This window comes from Pseudopipra pipra, chromosome 1, assembly GCF_036250125.1.
Source record: "Pseudopipra pipra isolate bDixPip1 chromosome 1, bDixPip1.hap1, whole genome shotgun sequence".
NCBI classification, from domain to species: domain Eukaryota; kingdom Metazoa; phylum Chordata; class Aves; order Passeriformes; family Pipridae; genus Pseudopipra; species Pseudopipra pipra.
Window position 1 is genome coordinate 91,271,421 of NC_087549.1, and position 23,878 is coordinate 91,295,298.

General features: G+C 40.0%; 1 protein-coding gene across 2 annotated transcripts in view; it reads right to left on the reverse strand.

The window, feature by feature from the left end:
• Positions 1–23,878, reverse strand: part of JARID2 (jumonji and AT-rich interaction domain containing 2) — a 216,039-nt gene that overhangs the window by 21,867 nt on the left and 170,294 nt on the right. For both annotated transcript variants that reach the window (XM_064665218.1, XM_064665209.1), the window contains exons 6-8: positions 15,170–15,399; positions 7,203–8,220; positions 2,541–3,040 (exon numbers count right to left, since the gene is read on the reverse strand). In XM_064665218.1, coding sequence (XP_064521288.1) covers positions 2,541–3,040; positions 7,203–8,220; positions 15,170–15,399 — 1,748 coding nt within the window. The remainder of the gene's footprint in view (positions 1–2,540; positions 3,041–7,202; positions 8,221–15,169; positions 15,400–23,878) is intronic.

Below are 23,878 nucleotides of genomic sequence, written 5' to 3' on the forward strand. Positions count from 1 at the left end.
TCATATCCTTCTTTGATGTTGGCTTACTTCACACACTTAGAAATTACGGCATTTTATTAGTCAGGTAGAAAAGCCATATATTCAGGAGTAAAGCAAGCAAGTGCAGCAGCCTGCAGCACACACTTAAAAGCACAGCAGGTCTTACAGCCTGGAAAGGAGAGACACTGAAAATAATTTGGAGGCCCTGGCAGAAAGTCAGCCAAACACAGAGATTTACTCTAACCTTGACATGTGATATGGTGGTAACTGCTCCTGGAAGACTGGATGTCTCTTTCTAAAAACAGCTCAAGCACGTGTTGAGTGCAGAAATCACTGTGTGAAATCTCTTCATAGTCTGAAGCATAGACTTTATGGCCTAAACTGGACTACAGCCATATGATTGTGACGTTCTGCTCCAGCCCTCAAACTATTGGCCTAGGTATTTATCAAAGGCATGGGATTTCTTTTTTGGTTTTGTGTGTGGTTTTCACTTTTAAATAGAATTATGTGCTTTAGAAAGGAACCATTACAATCCCATCATCTCTGGAAACTGTAACATGAGGGCATGGTCTGTTAATCAAATTTCAAATTTTCTCAGAAAGATGTTAATAGGTAAAGAACACTCTCCCCCTCACAGATGCAGGATTAAAAGGCTTGTTTCATTAAATGCCATGAAACATCCTCTGCTTACATCTGGTGCCAGCACCACCTTTCCTCAGTCTTACTAAAAAGCCTAGTAGTGAACTATAGTAATTTTACGTCTTGTGGGTTGCTCTGGTACATCAAGACTGCTGCATAATTTCTACGTCTTGAGGCTTGTTTTAAGTGACATAACCAATCCTTCCACAGTGCTTTCCCCTGAGTGCTGTTAAAATGAAAATACATTCCTGTCTCTGCACTGAGGCTGACCAGGGTCCCACAGGGTGCTTCACAGCAGGGTTCTCTCCAGAAACCCACCTGCTTCCTCCTGTTTTCTCCCCAGTCCATCACCTGTGACAGCAGTCCCCAGCCTCTGCACTGCAGATGAATGTGGGATAGGATCAAAACAGGCAAGTCTCAGTGTCTGGGAAGCTGCTGGTACCACAGTGGACAACTCAAGGTGTTCTCTGAGCGTGCGGCAGCTGCTTTGGTGGGTGGGGAGAGCGCTGGCCCACAGGCACAGCGATGGTCTTCTCTAACAGCTTCTATACTCAGAACAAAAGTATTTCTATCGGGTATTGTCAGACTTATACAGAGTTTGCTGCTATCAGTACTGCCCGTGCTTTTTGGGTGGCAGCAGCAATTCTGGGAGCTCTCAGCCTTTTGGGATAAACGCCTGGTGCTCAGCAGACTCAGGCTGCTTATACCAGCTGCATTTTGCTCGCTTGCTTTTTTTTATGTTCTAAGTCTGATCAGGATGCTTCTCAGAAATCCCTATCTTGCTTTTTGATTGACTTTGTATCTTCTAAACTTTAAAATGGGACTTGCACTGGAAACAAAGGAAGTTTGAGGTTGTTCATACAGCGGTCAGGGTAAGTTGTATCATATTTTTCATTTAACTGTCATTAAGCACAGGATATTAAGCACAGAAATGCCACTTCATTATTCACAAAAGCTGCTGTCATTAGATAAGCTTCTCTCCAAGGGCAGCATGGCAAAGAGATTGCTTTTTAAAGGTGAGATTGAGACCAGAGTCCCCAAGTAAAATAATTTTTGTGCTGACAAATCGTAACAGGCTGCAAAAGAAATCCAAAGCAAGCTCCTAAAGCTCAAGTCATGAGCTCATGCAGTCCCTAAATAGCTTAACAATAAGTCATTTTGGGCTATCTGGCTTCATTTCCTGGTGATGGAAGCAAGATTGGAAGGGGAAGAACAGTGTATTCCTTTACTGGGCACAGACACTCAATGCTATATTTCTCTGAGAGCACAGCTACACAATTCAACTTAACTCAAAATTGCACTGTGAGTTGCAGTGCCAAGTCCTGCTCCAGAGTAGCAGACTGCCAAATAAAATACAGTGAAGGAGTCAGCATTCCTTTGTAAATGGATGTACTTGATATGTGGAGGACTAAGTGTCCATGTGACTGTTAGTGCTGAGTAAAATCTGGCACTGTGGATGAAAATATTGTCTGTATTTCAATTTGCCCTTTCTAAATGTAGTAGTATTTCTAGTGATGTTAGGTTTGATGTGGAGCACTACTTCACTCAACAAGAGATTTGCAAGAAGCAGGAATGAGAAAGCAGAACGTTATTTTAAATGTCACTAGAAAATGAAAATAAAATCTGTGTTTGGAAGGGTATTTGGGCAGAGATATTCAGGGAACCTCTTACAAGGAGATGAAGGGGGGCAGAGCCCAGTGTATCTTGTTATGACAATAATGCCTCTGAGCTTTCCCAGACATCCTGGAAGAGCCAGGCAGATCAGGATAAAGCCACCAAACCACCTGGTCATGATAACCGTGATAACTACTGCCTTTGAGGTGGCACTGCAACCCATTAGCTCCTCTGAGCCAGCAGGTTTGCACCCAGATGACAGCACCATCGGTTCTACAAAACGAAACAGGCAGAGCCTGCCCCATTACCTTGTATATACACTTGTGTAAGTCGCTAAGAACTCCCTCCTCGTCCTCCTCGTCCTCCTTCGTGGTCTCCTTTTCCTGAGCGAAGAGCCGCCGCCTGCCCGTCTTCAGTGGGACGTCGACCTCTTTTAACTTGTTGCGGAAGCCATTTTTGTGAACCACGCCATTGATGAGTCCGTTTTTGGGCTCAAACCGGGGCAAGGAATGGAACTTGTAGGCATTCTCCGAATGTCCCTCCAAAGGTCCTTTCCTCTTCTCCAGGATTTCCTTTTCCAGCAAGACCTCCTTCTCCAGTTTCTTGTGCTCCTCAGGGGAGAGGGAGTCATAGGAGAGCAAGTACTGGCAGTAGGCTTCTTGCAGCTTGGCCAGCCTGTCCTGTGCAGTTTTGGGGATGCGCAGCATGTCTGCCAGCTTGTTCCATTTCTTGAGGTCAGTCACTTGCTGCATCCCCCCCATCTCATTGATCAGCTGGACAAAGCAGGCCAGGTCGAGCTCGCAGCCTCCTGGGGTCCACATGTGCCAGGCAGCAGAGGAAGGGAAAGGGAAACACAGGAGTAGATTAGAAAAGCTGTAGGCAGCTCGCTTCATGTGTGCTACCAGGCTGGGCACACGTGGGACACACCCCCCATACAGCTCCAGTCACCTAGGCACCGGAGCAGAATTGTCCCTATCCTGCTAAAGCCAGGCATATGCTCCTGTTGTGCTAAATTAATTCATCTGGCAGGCCATATTTTGCTATTTGCAACAGCCTTGCCTATGATTAAATTTGCATTTCTCCTTGATTTTCCTTCCCTTTTCTTCTCTTCTCAGAGAAACCCAAGCTATTTCCTGACTTGCATCTTTCCCCTGGTCATTACCCAGCAGCGGGGGAGATGAGAGTTGCCTAGCTCTTTAAAAGCCCACACGCCCACCATGCCATCACCCACCACCAGTCCCACATCTGGTATATACCAGGAAGAAACAAAACAAGTGTCAAGCTGGGTACTGGCCATCAAAAAAGACAGTGCCTACCCTTTCTGGAAGCAGAACATCAATTATCTAATGTTTGCATAACACCTCGAATAAAATTATTATTTAAAAGGAGTACAGTAACATCATTAATTTCAGTATGGGTAGAAAAATTCTTATAAAAACCCAAGGGAGGCAGCAGGTTGTTTGGGGTTGGAGCCTGCAACTGCTTAAAAAAGTTCCAGACACATTATTCTTCCAGTCTGAGGCCATCCATATTTTATAGTCCATTCTGGTTTTGTATGTTTTAAGATGACTAGCACATTTCACACTCCAGTCAAAAAATAAAAATGGAGGATTATACAAACTGCAGCATAAAAAGCAGCCAAATGGACAAAGAACAATAAAAGAAACATCATAAATACTCTCAAAGCACAGAAATAAATCATCAGTGGAAAGAGTGAAGAAACGGACCACCTACAATACAGCAAGGAAAAAAGAGAATTAATACAAAATTCACATCAACATCTCTGCTGCCACATTGTCTCTCCTTTGTCTTTTTCTTCCAGAAAAATAAAAAACCATTATGCCATAGCCTTTTCAGAGCACTCAGAAATGCTACCGCACAACAGAGAAGGGCAAGAAGCAGCATTATGGTAAATATTTACTGATGGATGCACAGCTACAGCATCTTCAGGGCCAGTCATATCATCTTGCTAGTGCAAGCAGCACTACTTTTTTCAAACTACCTTGAGCTGCACCGCAGATGCTTCATTGCTGATTCCAGTTTTCCTTCTACCCTCTGCTTTCCCCTCTCCCACCACTTGTGCCAATCCAGTGGGAAAGGAGGCTCAGCAGTGGAAATCTGCGTGCAGTGCTTTGGGATGGCAATGTTTGATATCCAGGCAGACCACACCAAAGGCTGCTCGCATTAATGCTGCCCACACAGCACTAGGCAAAGGTGTGAAGAGGGAGGAAAGGATTTTGGCTGCAGCCAAAACCAAAGATAAGGCTTTGAGTGGCATATAACGGTGGAGGCAGGGCCATGAGGCAGCAGATTTATCCTATTCAGTAAATTTGGGGGTGGTGCTAAAGAGGTTTAAGTCTTGAAGCTGAGAAAAGGTAAACACCATTGTGGAAAAAAACCCAAAACAAAATGGGTTTGAAAAGCTTTCTTTGTCTCCTCTTTAATCTTCCAAACATAACATAACATAAGCATAACTTTCAAGCTGTCCTCTATTACAGGCTTCTACTTTTTTGGTCTAGTGTTTTATATGTGCAGGTCACAAATAAGATGAAGGCATAATTCAAGAGAGCTTTCCATCCCAAAAGATTCGGCAACATACATAAAGTTGAATAACATATTCCTAACTCGGAAAGAAGTGTGGTCCAGATTTAACATTATATGCACTCTCCAGTGGGACAAACAGCACACACCCATCTTAAGGTCCTAGTTTCAACACTGTTTATGACCTATTTAAGAAATTCGATTTTCTCCTGCATCATGGAACGATCACTCATAATCACTCTGCAATATTAGAGCTCGAGTAGCACATTATTCAACCAGAGCCTACAGCTAAGGTTTACAAAATGGTCTCAATTATAATTCCATTTCACATAGTCATAACTTTTGGAAGCATTTATATCTCACACTGATGTTTTCCAGGACTGACCTAAGCATGCTGCTTAAACTTTCCTTGAAAGACTGAAGGGGGGAAAAAAAACAAGGGAAAAAAATCCTAACAACAACAAAAAAGGAGGTCTAACTTCATTTGCACCTATAGCAAAATGGCTTAAATAGGAGATCTGGCATATGTTATGCAGAAATAGTGTCTGACATTATTTTGTTTTTAATTACCTTAATTTACCTAAGTTAGGACTATTTTTAGTGAGCAAGCTCATTTTAAAAATCTTAGATCTTCAGGTATGCATTTAATACCAAATGCTGGCGCTACACAAGCCGTTGGCAAAACTCCCACTTACTTCAAGGGAAATGCGATTTGGCCCTACAAGAATGGATATGCATGCGTGTCTACTTAAGTAAGAGTGCATTTATCACCACAGATTATTTTATACGTTTCCTGCTGGAACCAACACATTTTTTCCTCTGTAAACTGATGATCTCCAGCTTCTTTTCTCCATTTTGCTTTTGATTTTAAACACAGGATAGGTAGAAAATTAACTACAGAAAGGATACATAGAATGAAAATTTTATAAGAGACCACTGTTTGCTGTGGTTATATGGCACCCAGCAGAATAGAATCCTTGCCTATTCATTAGGTTCTTAGGTGCTTAAATAATACAAATAATTAACAGTAATGCCATGTTAATGCCAAGTTAAGGTATTTCATTAAAAAGTTAACATTGTTCCAGGAGCGTTAATCGAGCTATCTTGCACATTTTCTTCTCTCTCTTGCCAATGTAAATTTAATTCATTATTCTTTGCTATTAGCATACAACTACTGCATACATTAGGCATATAAAATGTTCACTTATTGCTGCTTGAGTGATTTTAATTTTCAGATTTCTGTGAATGTTTTTGCACGGCTATTGCAACAAAGTGCTAACTGTTGTTCCTCCCTCTTAAATTCTGTTATTTCTCTGTTGTTCCTTGCCTTGGTTCCCATAAGGTATGCAATCTCTTTGTGTGCTTTCATGCATTTTCACTCACTTACCATATGTGATATAAAATAAAGTTTGAAAACCGGGGCAGGGGGAGGAAGTGTTGTGAATAGTTTAAACAGAAAAGTGTGTTCTTTAACTCAACTAGTGTTGATAGCTGCCTCTGATCAGATAATGCCTCAAAGGCAAAACTCTAGCCTCAAATTGCAACATGCAGGTCCTGTGAGCTCTGACTCAAAACACTTCAAAAACAAAGGGAAGAGCTAACAAAAATTGAAAACACAAGTTTCTTACTATGTCATGGCTGCAAAGGCAGTAGAGATGGAGGTAGCTCATTCAATAGTTCATTTGTATGCTGCTGTTGTCATGTTTTTACAAACTATTGTCACATTTTTGTCACGTGTCATATCTGACAGCAGACCATAAACCAAGAATTCTGTTAAATAAGTGATTCTCACTCAGGCATTAGCCCTGGCAGACACCTGCTGGGAGAAATAATGAAACCTCCATTTTGCAATCAACTACATTTTACTGCCTATTCTTGACACTTAATGGTTGTTAAATGTCAGCAGGTCACTGCAAATTTGTGATTTTAAGTGTCTGAGTACCCAAACAGAAGTCAGTTCTGAGATATTTTCTTTCCCCTTTGGTTAAATGCTTTTAAAGGAGGAGGGGGAGAAAAAATGTATTAGAGCTTGGCAGCATTGCAACCTGTTTGGAAAACATGTTTGGAAAGGTCCAAAAAATATTCTGAGGCAATGTTTAAAACAAAGCTATCAATATCCACAGTTGTACTACCTATAAAAATAAACAGCAGGGAAAGGAAAGATCCTGAAATCTGGAGAACAAAATACCACACAGCATTTTTTTTTCCCCAGGTTAGACAGGAGGAAAATGGCAATATAAAGTCTCCCTGGAAAGCTCTCCGACAACCTACCTGCATCGTGCCTGACCAATGGATAAAGAGAGAGATCTAGAGCTCTGCAGTGTTAATTGAACAGAGGTTTGGTTAAGCATAAAGGCAAACAGAGCATAAAGCTGCATACGGACATTAACAAGCAGCGGCAAAAGGCCAAGGAAACCACAAGCCCTTACCTATGAGTGGGAGTTCATCCATGGTAATGCCCTGAGATTTGAGGTGCTTCTTGATACAGGCCAGCCGCTGCACGTTGGGTCCCCAGCGCCTGCCTAGCTTGTGTATGTGCTGAATCTGTGTCACAAACCGCATTTCATCATTTAGCTTGCACTCAGGTCTCCAGTCTGGAGGAGGAATCACCCTGCACATCCCATACTTCTCTACCTGAGCTCGGACTGACTCAATGTATATCAGTGGGTCATGAAATTCCTTGGTGGAGGGCCTAAGGATGGGAATCTCCCCCAGCATCCCCCACCCAGACTTACTACTACCCTTTTCGTGCTTTCCCATTGAGTCTTGTGGCTTGTGCAAGGACTCCGCTTGAGAGGTAGAACGATTTTCACAGGAGGCATTTTCAGTTTTGCCATGTGCTTGTTTCCCTGGCGTACTCTTTCCAGCAGTGGCTCTTTTCGGCCTATTTCTTTCCAAACTCTTCTCTGGCACTTCCTTTTTAAGGTGTCCATTCAGCAAAGGCTTTTCTACTGCTGCCTTTTTGCTGGCAGCTTCTGCCAAGTTGACGGCCCCTTTCATTCTCTTGGTGGGCGACTGTATCTTGTCTATGTGATTCGTCTCTTCCAGCCTCCTCTTTGAATTGCGCAGCCCCTCCCTTAACTGTCTCCCCACCTCCTTAGTGCATGTCTTTTGGTTCAACTTGCCATTGACTTTTACACCATTAACAGCGGTATTGTTAGACTTGGATGCTCCAAGGGATAGCACCTGTTTGCGGGTTTTTGCATTGCTACTTTCTATTTTCCCTGAGATTGTGTGGTTGACAGGTGAACTGGGTTTGTGGTGATTTAGTTTGGTTTCCTTGACCAGTTCTTTCTTGGCTTTGGTGTATGTGACAGTTCCCTTTGTCACTGTTGCAGTGTACTTCACAGTTTTGGACGGTGAAGGTCTGACTTCTCTCATCTTTTTGGCACTGGCTGCATTTGCACTCGGAGATGACATTCGAGTGACCCCGTTGACTTTAGAAACCTGCAATTCCAGAAGTGTTGCAGGAGGAGCAGAAGGAAGGAAACAGAAAGCAGAAAAGTAAATTAATAATGTTTCCACTCAACCCCAGTGTCCCACTCGCTGGACAGCCATATTCTGCAGTCCTGACTCCTGGCCTTTTTGTACAATCTTCATATAATGGTTTTCATGCAGGCAAGACAGGGCACTAGGCATTTATAATAACTAAATAAAATAGAATCCTTTTTTTTAAATTAACAAAAAAGCCTTTGGCAGTAATAAGGGTGAGGTCCCTAGCTTGCACTGCTCTCTTTCTTGCCTACCAGAATGCCTGTTATCATATCACAAAACACAGTCAGCATGATCTACAAACTAACACCGTCATTATCTCCTTTTCCGGCCCTCAGACACCCTCTCTCTCTCTCTCCCACCCAACTTCCTTTAAGTGCACACACATTTCATTGCTTCTTAGCAGACAAAGCAGCCACTGTATACTCTACTCTAACTGGAATGCGCACATTTTGCAAAAAACACACACTGAGATTCAAACCAACCTCCTGTCTATACATGCATACATATAAAAAGAGATATGGAACACATTACTGCATCCAACAGATCAGGATGGCCATGAAGGATCCAGTCTGTCATACATATTAAATCTTGACAGGCATGTCATTGCTGAAGTTGATAATTTGAAATGAAAATGTATACAGCAGTCCAATGAATTTTTTTTATTTTTAAGTTTGATATCTGGGCAATTTTGATGATACACATTCTATTAGATCATATTGTGTCAATGCAACTTAAAATTGCTGGACTCCACTGTTTTCTGTTAGACAGTTAAGCCCAGTTATGAAACTAAAATTTATATTTTAACTATAAGATGTGTTAAGCACCGAAAGCAACCCTCAACTACGAAGGGAATTGAGACAGCTCAACACTGCCAAAGCTAAACCCCACTACTAAGACAACAAAGTTCAAGTTCAAACCTCAAACAAATTTTGGCATTTAAACAACTTTAAACATTGTCTTCTCACCTCCTTAAACAACTGTTGGCGCAGAAAAACACAACCAAAAATCAGGAACAACTGACAAAACTGCTCAAAGTGAAAGCATAGAAAACAATCACCACTCATCAGCACTCAGGTGAGTAACACCATTCCTGCAGTTATAATACTTTCTCCTGCAGGATTTCAAAATCCTTGCCAAATCAGTAAGCATGGCAGCTTCTCTCAAATAAACACAAGAACTGTAGTCACTTACAAAAAGTAGGGATGCTATAAAATAGGGATCAAATAGAGACAAAGTATTGTGCTATGTGACTCATGAAAGAGGAACTGGAACCTGGAGATTCTGCACACACAGACAGACGTCTCTGTGTATGTGTATTTACTGTGTGTATTTTATCCTCTGTGTTCCAGAAGCTGCAGCAGGAGTAATGCCCTTTTAAAAACCATCCATATTCTTGTCCTTCTGGTGCTTGTGAGGTAGAAACACTTAAGGAAAATCCAGTTAACTGATGACACACATTTTTACCTTGAGTTTTTCAAAGACATATGAGATATCATCTGGAAAGCAAACACTTGCAAACAGAAAGGCATTTACCCATCTCCCTTGAAATTTAGGCAGTACACTGTATTTGAAATGGAAGCCTGGGTTTAACTTTCACAGTACTTTTTCATGCTGCAGAACACTCATGGGTAGAGAGCTGCTGAGAGACTGCAAGACTGCCTCTTGCCTGCAGCAATCACAACAAGCGTTGAACACCTCTGGCTTTATAAACAGCCAGGAACATTGATTACAGATTTCATCTTGACTAATAGAGAAGAATTGATTGAGAACTAGAAGGGGAAGGTAATCTGGGTGACAGTGATCATGAAATGAGTTTTTATTTCTAAGATGTGACAACAGTAAAGAAAGGACAACAGAGTTAAAAAGAATCCACACAAAAAACAAAACAAAAGAAAAATCCACCTGCAAAAAAATCCAAACCAAACAAAGCACAGGCCATTATGGTAGTTCACAAGTTCTCTAACGACTGGAAAATCAGAAAATAATCACAGTAAAAAGTGGAAACACAATTACGTTACTAAGGGCAATTATATAGGAACAGTAAAAGCATGCATTAAAATCAAAAAGGCCACAGAGCTAAAGAAACTTTACTTAGCAAGAGATATAAAACAAAACAGAAAACAAAATTAAAAATACTTTAAAAACAGAAGACAACAAACAATGGAAGAGATCAAGCACCACAAAACAATTGGAAATAAGTTGGTGGCAAACAGAGAGTCTCCCTAACTTCAAATCCTAAAATAATTCAAGAACAAATCATCAAACAGCTAATTTGTAAACACACAAATGATAACAAAATAATGTTAAACTCAAAACAAAATGACTAGCACACAACAACAAAAAACCAAACCCAGACCCACCCATAGTTTTGCCAAAATAGCACATCAAGCAGATATAATCATCTTCTGACAGACACCTGCCTGAGCAGGTAAAGACACACCTCTGCTTCAGCAGGACTCCAGTCACTGTCCCATGGGACATTCCATCAAACAAACTCCTGAGATTCATCCTAGACATAATTACTCTAAAGTAGCTTCACAAGGGATTAAAGTCATTCTTAAGAGAAGCTTTTGTTGTTATAGTTCACTCCTATAGTGGGAGAGCATTTCATATGTCATTCTGCAGGGACTTGTTCTAGCCTTGGTTCTATCAAGTATTTCCAGTATTGTAAAATTTGACAGTGAAACACACCTGGAAGGGGCTGTAATCACTCTGGAGACAAGATCAAAATCAAAGGCAATCTTGAAGAACTTATTTCAGAACATTTCTACAATAAGAGGAAGTACTCTTTTTAGGAACGACATGTAGGGTAAGAATAACATTTGGAGACCACAGTGAGCTGCAAAATGCAATGGTAGAACAAAGCATGCAAATGACTTTGAGACAGGGATGGAAGCACAGGCTTCCTTCAGTAGAGCTGGACCCAGAATTGGACTCACATCGTGAGAAAAATTCAGACAGAGGAGCAAATCTGTAAGAGCACAAAGTGCTCGGGTATTTGGAAAACAAGATTGTTGCTGAAAAGCCAAGGGAGCTGGGCTTAATTACTCTGGAAGAGATCACTATGGGACAACTCTGTAACAGTCTTCTGATGCATAAGGAGCCCCTCTGAAAAGAGACAGTAAATGCTCTTTCCATGTTCAGTGAGAGAAGTGAGAGGTCAAAAAAGCCCTTTAATTGTCTACAACAATGATCTGAGACACAACTAGAAAAGCTTGTTCATTAGCAGAAAAGGAAAACACAGGAAGAAGCTGTCAATGGATGTTGCGGAGCCTCCTCTACAGGAGGTTTTCAGAAGGTTTCAGGAGGCTATAGCTATATTACTGTGCTGTCAGGTACATTCAAGACCACACCCCAAGAGTGACCAGTCAGACTGTGTGGAGGCACCTTGTCACTCCAGCCTGCCTATGATCTTTCCTGAAGAAGTCTGAAGGGCCACCCAGGGCACCCCTTCAGCAAGGGGTGGTGACACAGGGGCTGAGAACAAAACAAGTGTTCATGGAGAAAGGCAAAATTCTCACAGCTTCTCCTACTCAAAGGAAAACATGCCATCAGCATCATAAGCTTTAGGCAAGAACTAAAACTGCCAAGATACAAACTGAATTCAACAAAAAAACAGCAACTGTTTAGTGGTTAGAATATCTCCACAGAACAAACGCTTAGATCTCTCAAGGCCAAATCTTGAACTGAACACGTACATAAGCTTCAGCTATCTAACCTCCAATCCTAGAGAAGGATAAGGTAAGCTCAATATTTTGAGTTTTTATTCAAACTTGGTGAAGTTATCAATGATGAACAGGTCTTGAAATAGAGAACACTTGGTTTTGAGAGTACCATATGGAATGCACTTATTTCTTTCTGGTTGCTAATCAAGGAGACCCCACAAGGATGTAACACTGCTGGAAACTTCCTCAGAACTATAATCTTTCTACAGCAGACACAACACGATGGTTGTCAAACGCTTCTCCCTCCTCCCTCACCAAATGCCCAGAGGCATTTTTGACGATTTTTTTTTTCAGAGAGGAAAACATAATGCTTAAGATACAGTCATACTGTATAGACCAGAACAGAAAACACTTCAAAGTGGAACCGGCTACAACAAATGTCTTCCAGTTGGAAAAAAAAAAAAGTGGAAAAAACAACATGGCCATAGCCCACCATTGAAGCAACAGGTGGATTTAGGATTTCACATTGACCAATATGAAATTCTGGTTGGTCAGTTATTACCTTCTACACATTCCTGGTATGCTGTGGGAGATGGTGTCAATGGCTTTACTGAAGTTCAGGTAGACATCATCCACAGCCTTTCCTTCACCCACTAGCTGTGTCACCTTGTAGTAATAAAGTGATTGACATTAGGCTCACATGACTCAAAGTCTTGAGCTAAAGGTGAAATTAGGGATATGAATAATCTTATTTTTGCTTTTCAGCTGTGTTCTCAGTTTTGATGACATATATTTGTCTTCAGACCACTCTTTTCTCTGCTTTACTGAACACTTGCCTTGTAGTAAAACATGGATTTTAAATTTTGTTGTCTTTTAAAAGACAAAAGGGGACCAGCACATAGTCTTGCAGCAATTGGTTTGTTGGGTTTAAACTGGTCTACGTACACACCTCTGCACTGCACCTAGGATCCAGCCTCCAAAAGCATACACAAAAAAATAAAACCAACAAACAATCTGCTAGATAAAACTCACAGTGATAAGAGCAACTTTAGCAACACTAACAACAGTTTTGGTCCCAAAGAAATTAAAGTTATGCAATCAATCTCAAATTCATTCATAAAAATAGTTCTGTGCTGATAAGTTTTGCAGAGTTAAATTACCATATTAGGCCAAGAGAGGGCCCCATTGAACTACATTTCCTTTCCCCACAACCCTTTTGAAGTACAGGATTTGGAAAGATGGCAAAGGACGAAGAAAGAGAGATAAGGAACACGTGACAAGTGCAAGGGTTCACCAGGGAAGGAAAGGCAGAAAAACAGAAAAAGAGAGGGGTAAAAAAATAAAATCTCTGGTAATTCTTAGTATTCTGCCTTTATTTTCTATAAGACCAAACGCACACAAAACAAAAACGCACACAGATAAACCATGTAAAAGCAGCCATCAAAGAGCAAAAGCACAGCGGAAGAAGGAGGAACATGTGGCTGGCACCCCGGGCAAACAAGTCTCCTTTGGGAAAATACTGAAAAAGTCAAAGTTTCAGGACAACAGCAGGAAATTTACCAACATCACATAACTGGTAAATCTAAGGTTTTGGACAAAGCTAAGTCTTTCTGTCAGGCAAAATGTATAATCCACCTTTAATTACTTAGAGCCACATTTTCATTAAAATTGGTAAGAAAGTACTTACGCTACTGTGGGTTACAGAAGAAAATTTAGCTGCCTAACCTTATTTTATGAAAAAAAAGAAAAAAAAATCATCTCAACTTACAACCCCCTTATTTTCTGAAGCTTGAGGACCACCCTTTGTGAGGTGTGTGTGTGTGGTGTGACTGTTGGTTGTACTGCACTGCTTTAAAATTTTTCTCCGTTTTGCGTAGCACAATTGAAAACATCTAATACTCTACAAAGCAAAACCACTTGGATGGTGGACAAATTGTTCTACATCTGTCTTTTTCCTTTCAGAACTACCTTCACAAGTGACAGCAGTTGACTTTCACAACAATTTTAACCATTCAGACTTTGATGATGCAACTTTAAAGTATTTCACACAAGTGTTCCAGTAAGTTAAAAGAATTAAGATGTGCATCCTTACATTTTGGGAAACTTGTTCAACACAAAGAGCTCATGACAGAGTATGTCACAGCAAGGACTATACGATGCTGGCAAACACAAAAAAGAAATCCAAAAGGATGCAAACAAGACAGACATTCAAGCTGTTGACTAGATAAGGGAAAATTGCCATGGCGCATAAAGAACCAGGCAAGGTCAGCCTACTTAGAAGAAAAACCTTTAGATGCCAGCAAATAAAGACTGTCTCTAATTGGCCCATTGAGAATTAACCAAATAAACCAAAAAAACTTAAAAGGAGTAAGTGCAGCAAGCTTTCTGTACTGCATTGCAGTAGAGCAGGTATTCTGCTAACCCAGCCCCAGACTGAATAAGGACACTAACTGGGGATTTTCAAAGTCTTTTGTAAAACCTTATTTGACAGCTGCTACTTTAGGAGCCCTTTGACCCAATCATCAAAAATAGATGAAGACAAATCCTGTCCAAATGCCAGACTCAAGCGCTGAAAGACTGGTCTGCTGAACTTCCACACCAGAATTCAAGCTGGGCTGAAACAAATCTCTTGCTGATTTTTTTTTGTTAGCTTTCAACCTAGGAACATGAATCAAAAAATTTCTCCCACCTGGTATATCCACTGTGAAAGAGGCAATATTCTGGAGCAACTTCTTTATGCATTGGGCAAAATGTTTTTTCCCAGACTCCAACGTTTGTGCTGCCCATATTCAAGACAAAGCACCCAAGTGCAATATGAGGTTCTCTTACAATGCCGGTGAGCCTCTGAGATAACCCAAGCGGACCAGCCATACACAAAAGCAGTTTGCTCTTCCACGTGCTGCCAGCCTTGGCACTGTCAGCATGGAGGCCAGCAAGAGCACCAGTCAGAGAGGTTTCATAAATAGTGATGTGAACTTTACTCTTTCATATGTATATACTGGATAATATGAAGACAGGGTTGTAAAGCATGCTTTATAATACTGACTTCCCACATATGTATACTTTTCTTTTTTTCCTTCTTTCTCTCTCTTTCACTGAAAATTAACTCCCTGATGTCTCCAGAGCATGCTTTTAAGGATTCCCATGCTCAGTCTAGACAAAGCAGTGGAAAAAGGAGTTTAGAACCTTAAAAGCCTGTGTTTCCCATGTGTTCACAGTAGAGTACAATTCATTACCTGTTTCCTTAAGTCCTGAGCCGATCTATGAAGAGTGTGGTGGTTGTTAGCAGTGAGCCCTTTCGTAGAGGAGCCAGTGTTTGTAGTAGGATGGTGATTAGCAGCAGCCTGGTCTTTTCGACTCTCAGCCTTATGTTCACTGTTCCTCTCCTTCCCTGGTGTGGCCTCTTTGCTTTTGTGTTTCTGAGCAGGTTCTTTCTCCTTCGATGATTTGCTGGACCCATTGAAAACTGAGAAGAGAGAAAATCAGGTTACTGAGGAAAAAAAAGAAAACAAAAAAAATATACAAGACCAAACACTTTGTTCAAAACATCCCAACTTTCTCTGCTCTCAGTGTCGGATATTTAGTAAATGTCTTCTTATATTTAAAGTCAAATCAGTAATCTAAGCACTATTTTGCATATTTCTTTACATGAACAGATTTACTAAAATATTTCCCTTGCTTGTTAACACACATTATCTTCAATAGCCAAATTAAAACATACAACGTATATTATTTTGATTGACCTAAATTTAGAATTATGAGTTTTATTTTTATTTATGATAGTTTTATCTTTTTTTTGCTATCGCAGTGAGTGAATTCTAAATAAAACCTAAACAGAAAAAAAGAGTCATTTTTACACCAGTGTAGAGGAAAGGAAACGTTCCATGAAAAAGCATGTTTTGTTTTCATCAATATCCAAACTGCTGAATCAAACTGACAGCAGTTTGCCTATAGCAGAAAACTGCAAATAGAAAAAGGTACTTCTGCAAAGAAAGGAGAATACTAAAACCATTTTGGAATGTGTCATATAAAGTAATGCTGGGACCTAAGCTGAGCACTGTAGCCTTCTAATGAAGTGAAGGGATAAGAAAGCATGGAACAGAAACCATTATTTTTTGTACAATAAATATTATGTGAATGTATACAAGCAAGTTTTTTTCCCCGTCCCTCTGCTGAATTTATTTAAGAATAGTCACTGCTCTTTTGTTGTCAGGGAAGATGAAAAACAGGTTAAAAAAACCCCACATCACATTTATCTGTTTGTTAATAAAAAATGTGAGAAATTCATGTGAGTGATGCCCCCTCTTCAGTGAAGCACTTGACAGACGTCCACAAGGCTTATGATCCAACACCCACAATGGCAGGTGCCCTCCTGTCTTCTACTCATCTGCTCTTGATTTCTACCTCTGCTTTTTTTTTGCCATGGTTTAGGAAAGGATGTAAATAAGAAACTTCATAAATACTTAACAGCACAAGTCCGTAAAAATCTTTTTTATTACACACAACACGCACCATCTGTTTGGGAATAGTAAATAAATGAATTAAGTTACTGTTTTCCTGTGAAACAAAAGCCTTCTTTTGTCACTAAACATGACAATAACATACCTTCTTATCTCATTTTGTAAATGAGTAGTAGCAGCAGTAACAGTAGTAATAAAAAAAACTGTCCTGCTGGACAGAAGAGGGGCAAGCTAAGCTGCTTCTAAGTAGACACCTACCTCTAAACCCTCCCAACCAGCTATCTAGCTTCCCACAGCACCTCCAACAGTTGAAACTCCAGCCAACTATTGACAAATTCGATTTTCAGGTCACTTATTCAGTCAGTCACAAGTGTTGAAGCAGATTATGTAAAAAAGAAAAAATTGCAATCGCTTTTCTTCCTCTCTTCCTTCCCCACTGCATAAACAGAGTAAGAATGAGAAAAAACCTGTCGGCAGTGAAGTCACTGCAAATTTCCCCATGGCTCTGTCACTCATGAGCTCAGGAACAACTGGCACTGCCCCAGCCAGCCAAGGATTTCTTGGGGATTTCAATGAAAGTCGCATAACCCTTCGTGTCTCATTTCTAGTGATGGAACTGATAATAATTGCCAACTCCTATCAGGAAGTACATGACAATACATTTATCCTCCTTTGTAAGGAGTTCTCACATCAGATGGAAGGCACGACAGATGCACAAAGCACAACTATTTATTTTTAATAAGACACAGCACAAACAACCAATGGCAGCTTTGTTAATATGTATTTTATCATTGCGAGTGATATCTTCCTTTGGAGGGAACACATTGTATATACTGATCTGCTCCTACGGAAACATTAAATCAGAGAGATTAGTTTTCTGTAATCAGTTGCCACTTTATAAACCTGAGATTACTAAAACAGAAAACACAGCCAAAAAGCCAAATTACGCACTTCTATGGTTCACACACACAAAAAAAAGTGAACATGAGACAAGGTATATTTTATATGCAACAGCTCATTAATTTTAAGTGTCGTGGGAACCCTGCCAGTTTTACCCTCTGAGTAATTATCTTTTGTCTTAATTTGTAAGATTCTTGAAAGGGAGAAGAGAGAAACAGGAGGGGAAAAAATGTTCAGTCTCACAAGAAAAGCTCAAAAAGCTTAAAGTCTGAAAACACAATAAAAGGAGATGTAGATGCAAAACAGTTCTAGCCCAGCTGTCTCTAGTTAAACAGTAGATGGTATCAGTTTCTATGAAAATCAGTGTTTGTTTCTTCCAACACCTAGATAACTGCTATGTCCAGATAGATAGGTATAAAACCTTTCTGCAACAGTAAGTTCTGAAAAATTCACAAACATATTATGTGAACAGGTATCAAAATGTTCACTTGGGTAATTACAAAACACTACCACAACCCAAGCATTTAAGGGAGGGGGAATCCCCAAAACTATGATTTTGTTCTCATCTGACTAAAAATGTTGAAACCAGTTATTTAGACGATAAGATATTTAGTACAATACAGAAAGTAAGATGGTTCAGTGAAAAGCTGAAACCATCACGAAAGACCAAAAATCCCTCCAGGAAATCTCATTGTTGAAGAGTAACTGATGATAAAACAGAAACACCCACTTCTCAAGAGAAACAGTAAACCCCCAAAACTCTGCAATAAATAAAATAAAACTCTGAGACCAAATCTGATTAAACAATGAAATTATTACTAATTCTTTTGTGTCTTCTTATGCAGCAAATTGCATTCTCCTTCACATCTGACAGCTTTTAAATATTTCTGAAGCACTCTGAAAATCAGAAAATATGTAACCTTATGCTTTACTAACCCCAGGTGCACGTATGTCCCAGCTACAATCTCCCATGTTAGCGATAACTCTGACAGGCACAATATCCAATGTTCTGCTCCCTTTATTTCCTTGCTAGAGTGTAGTTGACAAAGGTTTCATTCTTGAAGCAATAATTTCATTAAAAAATAGACAGAAAAAAAAGTCTAACCCACATGAGTGGTGAAACTAACATTCCTGAAGCAGAAATCCTTTGTACTCTTGAATTATGATTATTTTATGCTACCTTAACCAACTCTATATTTCCAGAACAGCTTTTAGTTAAAGGTAAGAGCACTACTAACACATAATTAAAAGTGCAAGTAAATTATTAGTGTTCAGACACTCCAAACAGAATAAATCCATCTGAAAGCTTATTCTCAAAATGCTCCTCCTCCAAAGCAATTACTATTATTATTAAGCTGAAACAATAAGAGTCCCGGAGTGAAATACTTGTGGACCTTTTGGTTAGCAGTGATGATCAAACGCAAAGAAACTGAACCACTACATTCACAACTCACAAGCACTGGGGGTTTTTAAACCACTGATATAATTTATGGCAGCAGAGGAAAACCTTATGGCAGGCGTGATCCCCATGGATGCATCACAGTGCTCTCTGCATCAGGGGAACTAGACCCCTGGCACCAATATTCACGCAGGATCCTATACGGGGACTTTGGGGTATCTCATTTGAAACTGTGATAAAGAATCTCTACAAAAACCAATGCAAACTGCAAATCTTGTGTGGACTAGGTACAGCTATAACAATGTCTAAAAAAATTTTTGGTCAAGGAAAGCCACAGATGTGCTCAATTACTACAGATTAACTAAGCATTTACTACAGGAATTGACACTGTAGCAAGCGATAAACATAACATGTTTTCAGCAATTTTCAGAAGTATTGCTACAAATTAATTTGCACACAAACATTTTACAGGACACAGCCAGCCAGCCTTTCAGAAGCTAATTTATAATACATACAGTAATCAGGCTTTCACTGTGTAAGCAGCAGAATTACTTACTGGACTAGGTTCAGACAACTGTTGACTCCATGGGCAAAGCTTTCTTTCCCAAGCCCTCCTGGAGATTATTCCTGCACTTGATACGCTTTATACTTACGATAACTGGGGAAGTTTAACATGGACAGAAGAGTACTGAACCCTTCTGCTGTATGCCAATGTCTGGAAGATGAAGGCATGTGAACCATACATGTACACATACGCTGCATGTTGCAGATCTCGTGCTCCATAAAGCAAGTGATTGCGCATTCATAAAACCATCCAAAACAGAGAGGGAAGATAAGAGTGAAAGGGAGAAGTTTTGTTTTTAGAAGGCGAAAAGGGAGCCTTGCCAATATTGTGAACCCGAGCCAGCTATTCCAATGCAAACCTCATGTTGTTACATAGATCGTGTTTGGGAAAGAGATGTAATATTAATCAACTTTCTGGCATTAAGTATCCGTTACTGTACAAAAACATTCTTGCTCTGGCTTTAATTCAGTTTTAAGTCACTGTGAAAACATTTATGTGGCTCTCAAACTGAGTTAAAGGACCCAGGCAATAATTCTTTTCCCCTCCCAAAGGAACTAAAACAATCATCTACTTCCATAAAACACAGTATTTTAATACTGCCAACTGTTTTCCTTAAATGTTGGGTACGTTTGGACTTCTATACACCATTTCCAGAGAAAGAAGCTGTCTTCTGGAGCCCCTCAACATGATCTACCCACTCAGAGTTGGGAGCAAAGGCATACTTCAGAAGAAAAGGCCAACACAACATCATATGAAAACATGTGGTACTGCTCTTTCTGCACTTCTCCGAAGTCCTAATGCAACACAATGCAATTTCTCAGCAGACAACGCCACGACAAAATTTCCATAGCTGCATGCTAACAGAAGGCAAACAGGAGAACCATGGCAGATAGGTAACACTGAATTTCTTTTTGACACCATCAATAACACAGTTGAAACCCTACACTCACAGGAATACATTAGGCCAGTGGGAGCAGAGCTATTGGTATGAGACACCATGCCACTGTTTGCAAAAATTCAATACCAAGTGTCTCGTCTCAGCACAAATTCATTACTCTCACCTAACCATTACGACACAAACAACATCAAAAGGGTCACTCACTAAGCAGCAAGTACATACAAGAAGTGCCTGTCTGTTACCACGAGTCTCGCACCAGGATAACAATTCAATTTTTTTCTGAGCAACTTCCAGCTCCCCTATTCTTCTCCACAGGTCATACATCTAGCTACTGAAAATCCACAAATCCCCAAATGTGTTGTGCCTGATTTGCATATTTAAATATGTAAATTACTGCAAACCGGGTAATTTTCGTGTTACATATTTTTGCAGAAAAATTAAATGTGAAAAAATGTTTATTGCAACAATTACTGGTTCCATGGTATTTCAACAAAAGGCTGTAAATCATCAAAATAATTGCCTACCCATTAACTATTGTAGCATTCTGCCTGAAATTTTCTCATTCTGCATTTTAGCTGGATGCAAAAAATATTTTTCTTATAAATGTTTACCTCTTCAGGATTTATTTCACTAAAAAATATGTGTAAGCCTAAGCCTCTGTCTTATGTACCCACCCACAAATACCAAATTTAGTTAAAAACAAAACTAAATAAAGAATTGCAACCACAAATTAAAATTTTCTCACAACACACTCAAACAGTAATGTATGTAAAATATATGCCATTTAAGCCCAAAATATACAAACACTGCATTGAACTCTATCTTGAAATAAGAAAAAAGCTATCTACGATCATTTCCTGCATCTTCTTTGTACTACTACACATGTAAGGAAATTACTCTGCTAAATTATCCATTGCAAATTGAGAAGTGAAACATTCTTCTGTGTTTCTAGTGAGTAAGACAGCACTAAAGCAAAGTATAGTATTTCTAGCAATGCCTGCTTACTATGTGCTACTGCCAGATCTGTTTTGAAATTTGAGCCCCAAGAGGGAAAATAAAAAAGGCCTATACAATTTTCTCCCCTGCTCATTTCAGCCAAAAGTCATGCAGAGAAGTTCTTATCTCACCATGTTCGCAAAACACAGCATGAACCAGTAACCATTTCTGACCCGTAGGTTTTCTGCTACACTGGAGTTGGTTTGTTCCAGTTAAGGAGACCAGATTTGCCTTCATGCAGAAGTCCGGTTACAAACGACGACGGCTAATTGTGTTTTCCTAGATGTAAATTAGAACTTAATTGTCTGTGTCAGGCATCTAAAGACAAACAGGACTTTCCCAGGTATGCTGGCCCAGATGTGCCTTCTCTCAACCTTTGAGCTGCTGTGCTGGTGTGAGAAACATCTAATTCTGCAATCATTCCTCTTGAGAGAATTAGCCAACCATTATTAGAGGAACTGTAGCCTGCTGCATGCAATTTCAAAGTTGTCTATGCAACTGTATCTGTGTACACTGCTCCTCCTGAGGCACTTTTCTGATCCACAAGCCCTTTCAAGTAGAGTAATGCCTATCCTCTTTTGCTCTTGTGATGGGACCGATAACCCAACAACTCCCTATCTGCATCTTCCAGCTCTCTAACACAGCCTGCCTAGAAAAACATTTGGCACCTGCAAATATTTTTCTTCGGGAGCCTGAAGAGAAAACCTTCTATTGTGCCACAGAATGAAATCAAACTAGGATTTATTTAGTTGTGAGGAATTCAAAGAATTAGTTTTAAAGGAGCAGAGACCTAAGCCTACCCTCTTACCTACAACTTGGAATTTCCTCTGAGCAGCAGGGATATGTAATTTAGACTCAGTGCCTCCCTGGAAAGACTTGCACATTGTTACATATCCTTTTACACACTCCCATGAATGCAGGGGAAAACACTTCTCCTGCCAAACATTTTACTTTGCTCTTTAACAGCTGGATATGTGTGCAGCAAATCAGAAGTACTATGAAAAGAGGATGAAAAGGCACAGGTAACAATTCAATGCTTTAAATATATCTATGTAAGCAGTAAGGTTGGAAGGCAACAAGTCAGTTGAGCTAATTACATCTTGTGCAGCAAGCTATGCCACGTGTTATACGTGCTTCCCATTCATACTTGGGCATTCTCGATTGAGTTAGCTGCCCAAAAGGTGTCTCAACAGGCTTGGTTATAACAAACAGTTTGGTGTGCAACCTTAATAATGCCCTATATTGGGATCAGAAGAGGATACTGACAAATGACTTCGCCCAGAAAAGTTGTTCTGGTCCCCATTTAGTAGAAAGCAATCATCTGACACTGTCTAATAACATTAATCAAGCTCTGGACCTTTGTTGTTGTATGTCATAGCAAATGCTTAGCATTTTCAGGTCCAAAGTGCTTGACTACACATTGTATATTAAAAACAAAAGACTTTAATTCATTAAAAATAGACTCTCACGCTAGATTAAGTTCATTTGCTGCACCCGTCCCTGGTCTGCCTTTGTGTGTGGTCTCATTTAAAACAGACACACATGAACCAGAACCTACTTTATTCACATGAAACAAAAATACTATTGGCTGTCAACCAACGTAACAGACACTGAAAAATGGGAACACCCCTGGGTAAGGAAATTTTAATTAAAAAAAAAAGAGAGAGAAGAAGAAAAAAAGAAATTACAATGATGAAGAAGCAGCAGCTGCCTTCTCTGGGAATTCCTGTTTCGTCACCTTTGTCAAAACATCTCACATTGTCTCCTATGTATTTTACAAAGGTCTTTTGCAGCTCTATTAAAGTAGCAGCTTCATTCACTCTCACTCTGATCTATATTGATAAAGATTATGAAGCCATTAGATGGCTCATTATGTTTGCCTTTACTTACCCCCAATTAAGATTTCAGGTGTCTCCGTTTTGAGCTAATTTCAAAGTGTCTGCCATCTGGGACATTCTCAAGGAACATGATGAGCTCCTTTTGTAATGATATATCACATTTAAAACTCTAAGGGAGCAGTTCTGTTACATGCAATCTCATTTTCCATATGTAGAGTTTCGTGCCTGTTATTCTGGGGGGTTTATTTAGAAATCAATCCTAAGTGCCGAGTTTTGATCTATGGCTAGTACAGCACTAAAGCTCCTGGTCACAGCTGACAGCTGAAATGCTATTAGACATAACATCCGCACACAATTCTCCACAAATTGTTCGCAAAAAGTGAGTTTTTGAGCTTGGGTGTGGAATAAAACCAGATTCAGACACAGTCATGAAAAAAAATTCTGCCGTATGTAACAAAGGCACCCTTTTATAGAAAACTCCCTTTTGAAAAGTGGAGATGAGGATTAGCACAGTGAAGTAATTGGGATCTACTAATCTCTTCTTCAGAGCAGAGTAGCATGAATGAACAAAAAAAAAGCAAGCACGGGTCACAATCATCTCTCAAAAAGTGCACTGTAGAGAGACCTTCCTCTCAGTCCTCCTACTAAAAGGGGAAGAGCTGAAGGGGCGATCACTAGAAAGAAAGATTTTCATGGTAAACTAATACCAAAAAAGGGAACAGAGAGCACAGGCTACATTTTGAAATTATGTCAAGCAGAGATGGCAAAGAGTTATTATGATACAAGACCTCTTGCTGGAGAGAGAACCACAACACACAGGACACTGGCATTACAGTGGAGCATTACAGCAGGCTTAAAATTTTCAGCATGGTTTTTAAGTCTTCCATTC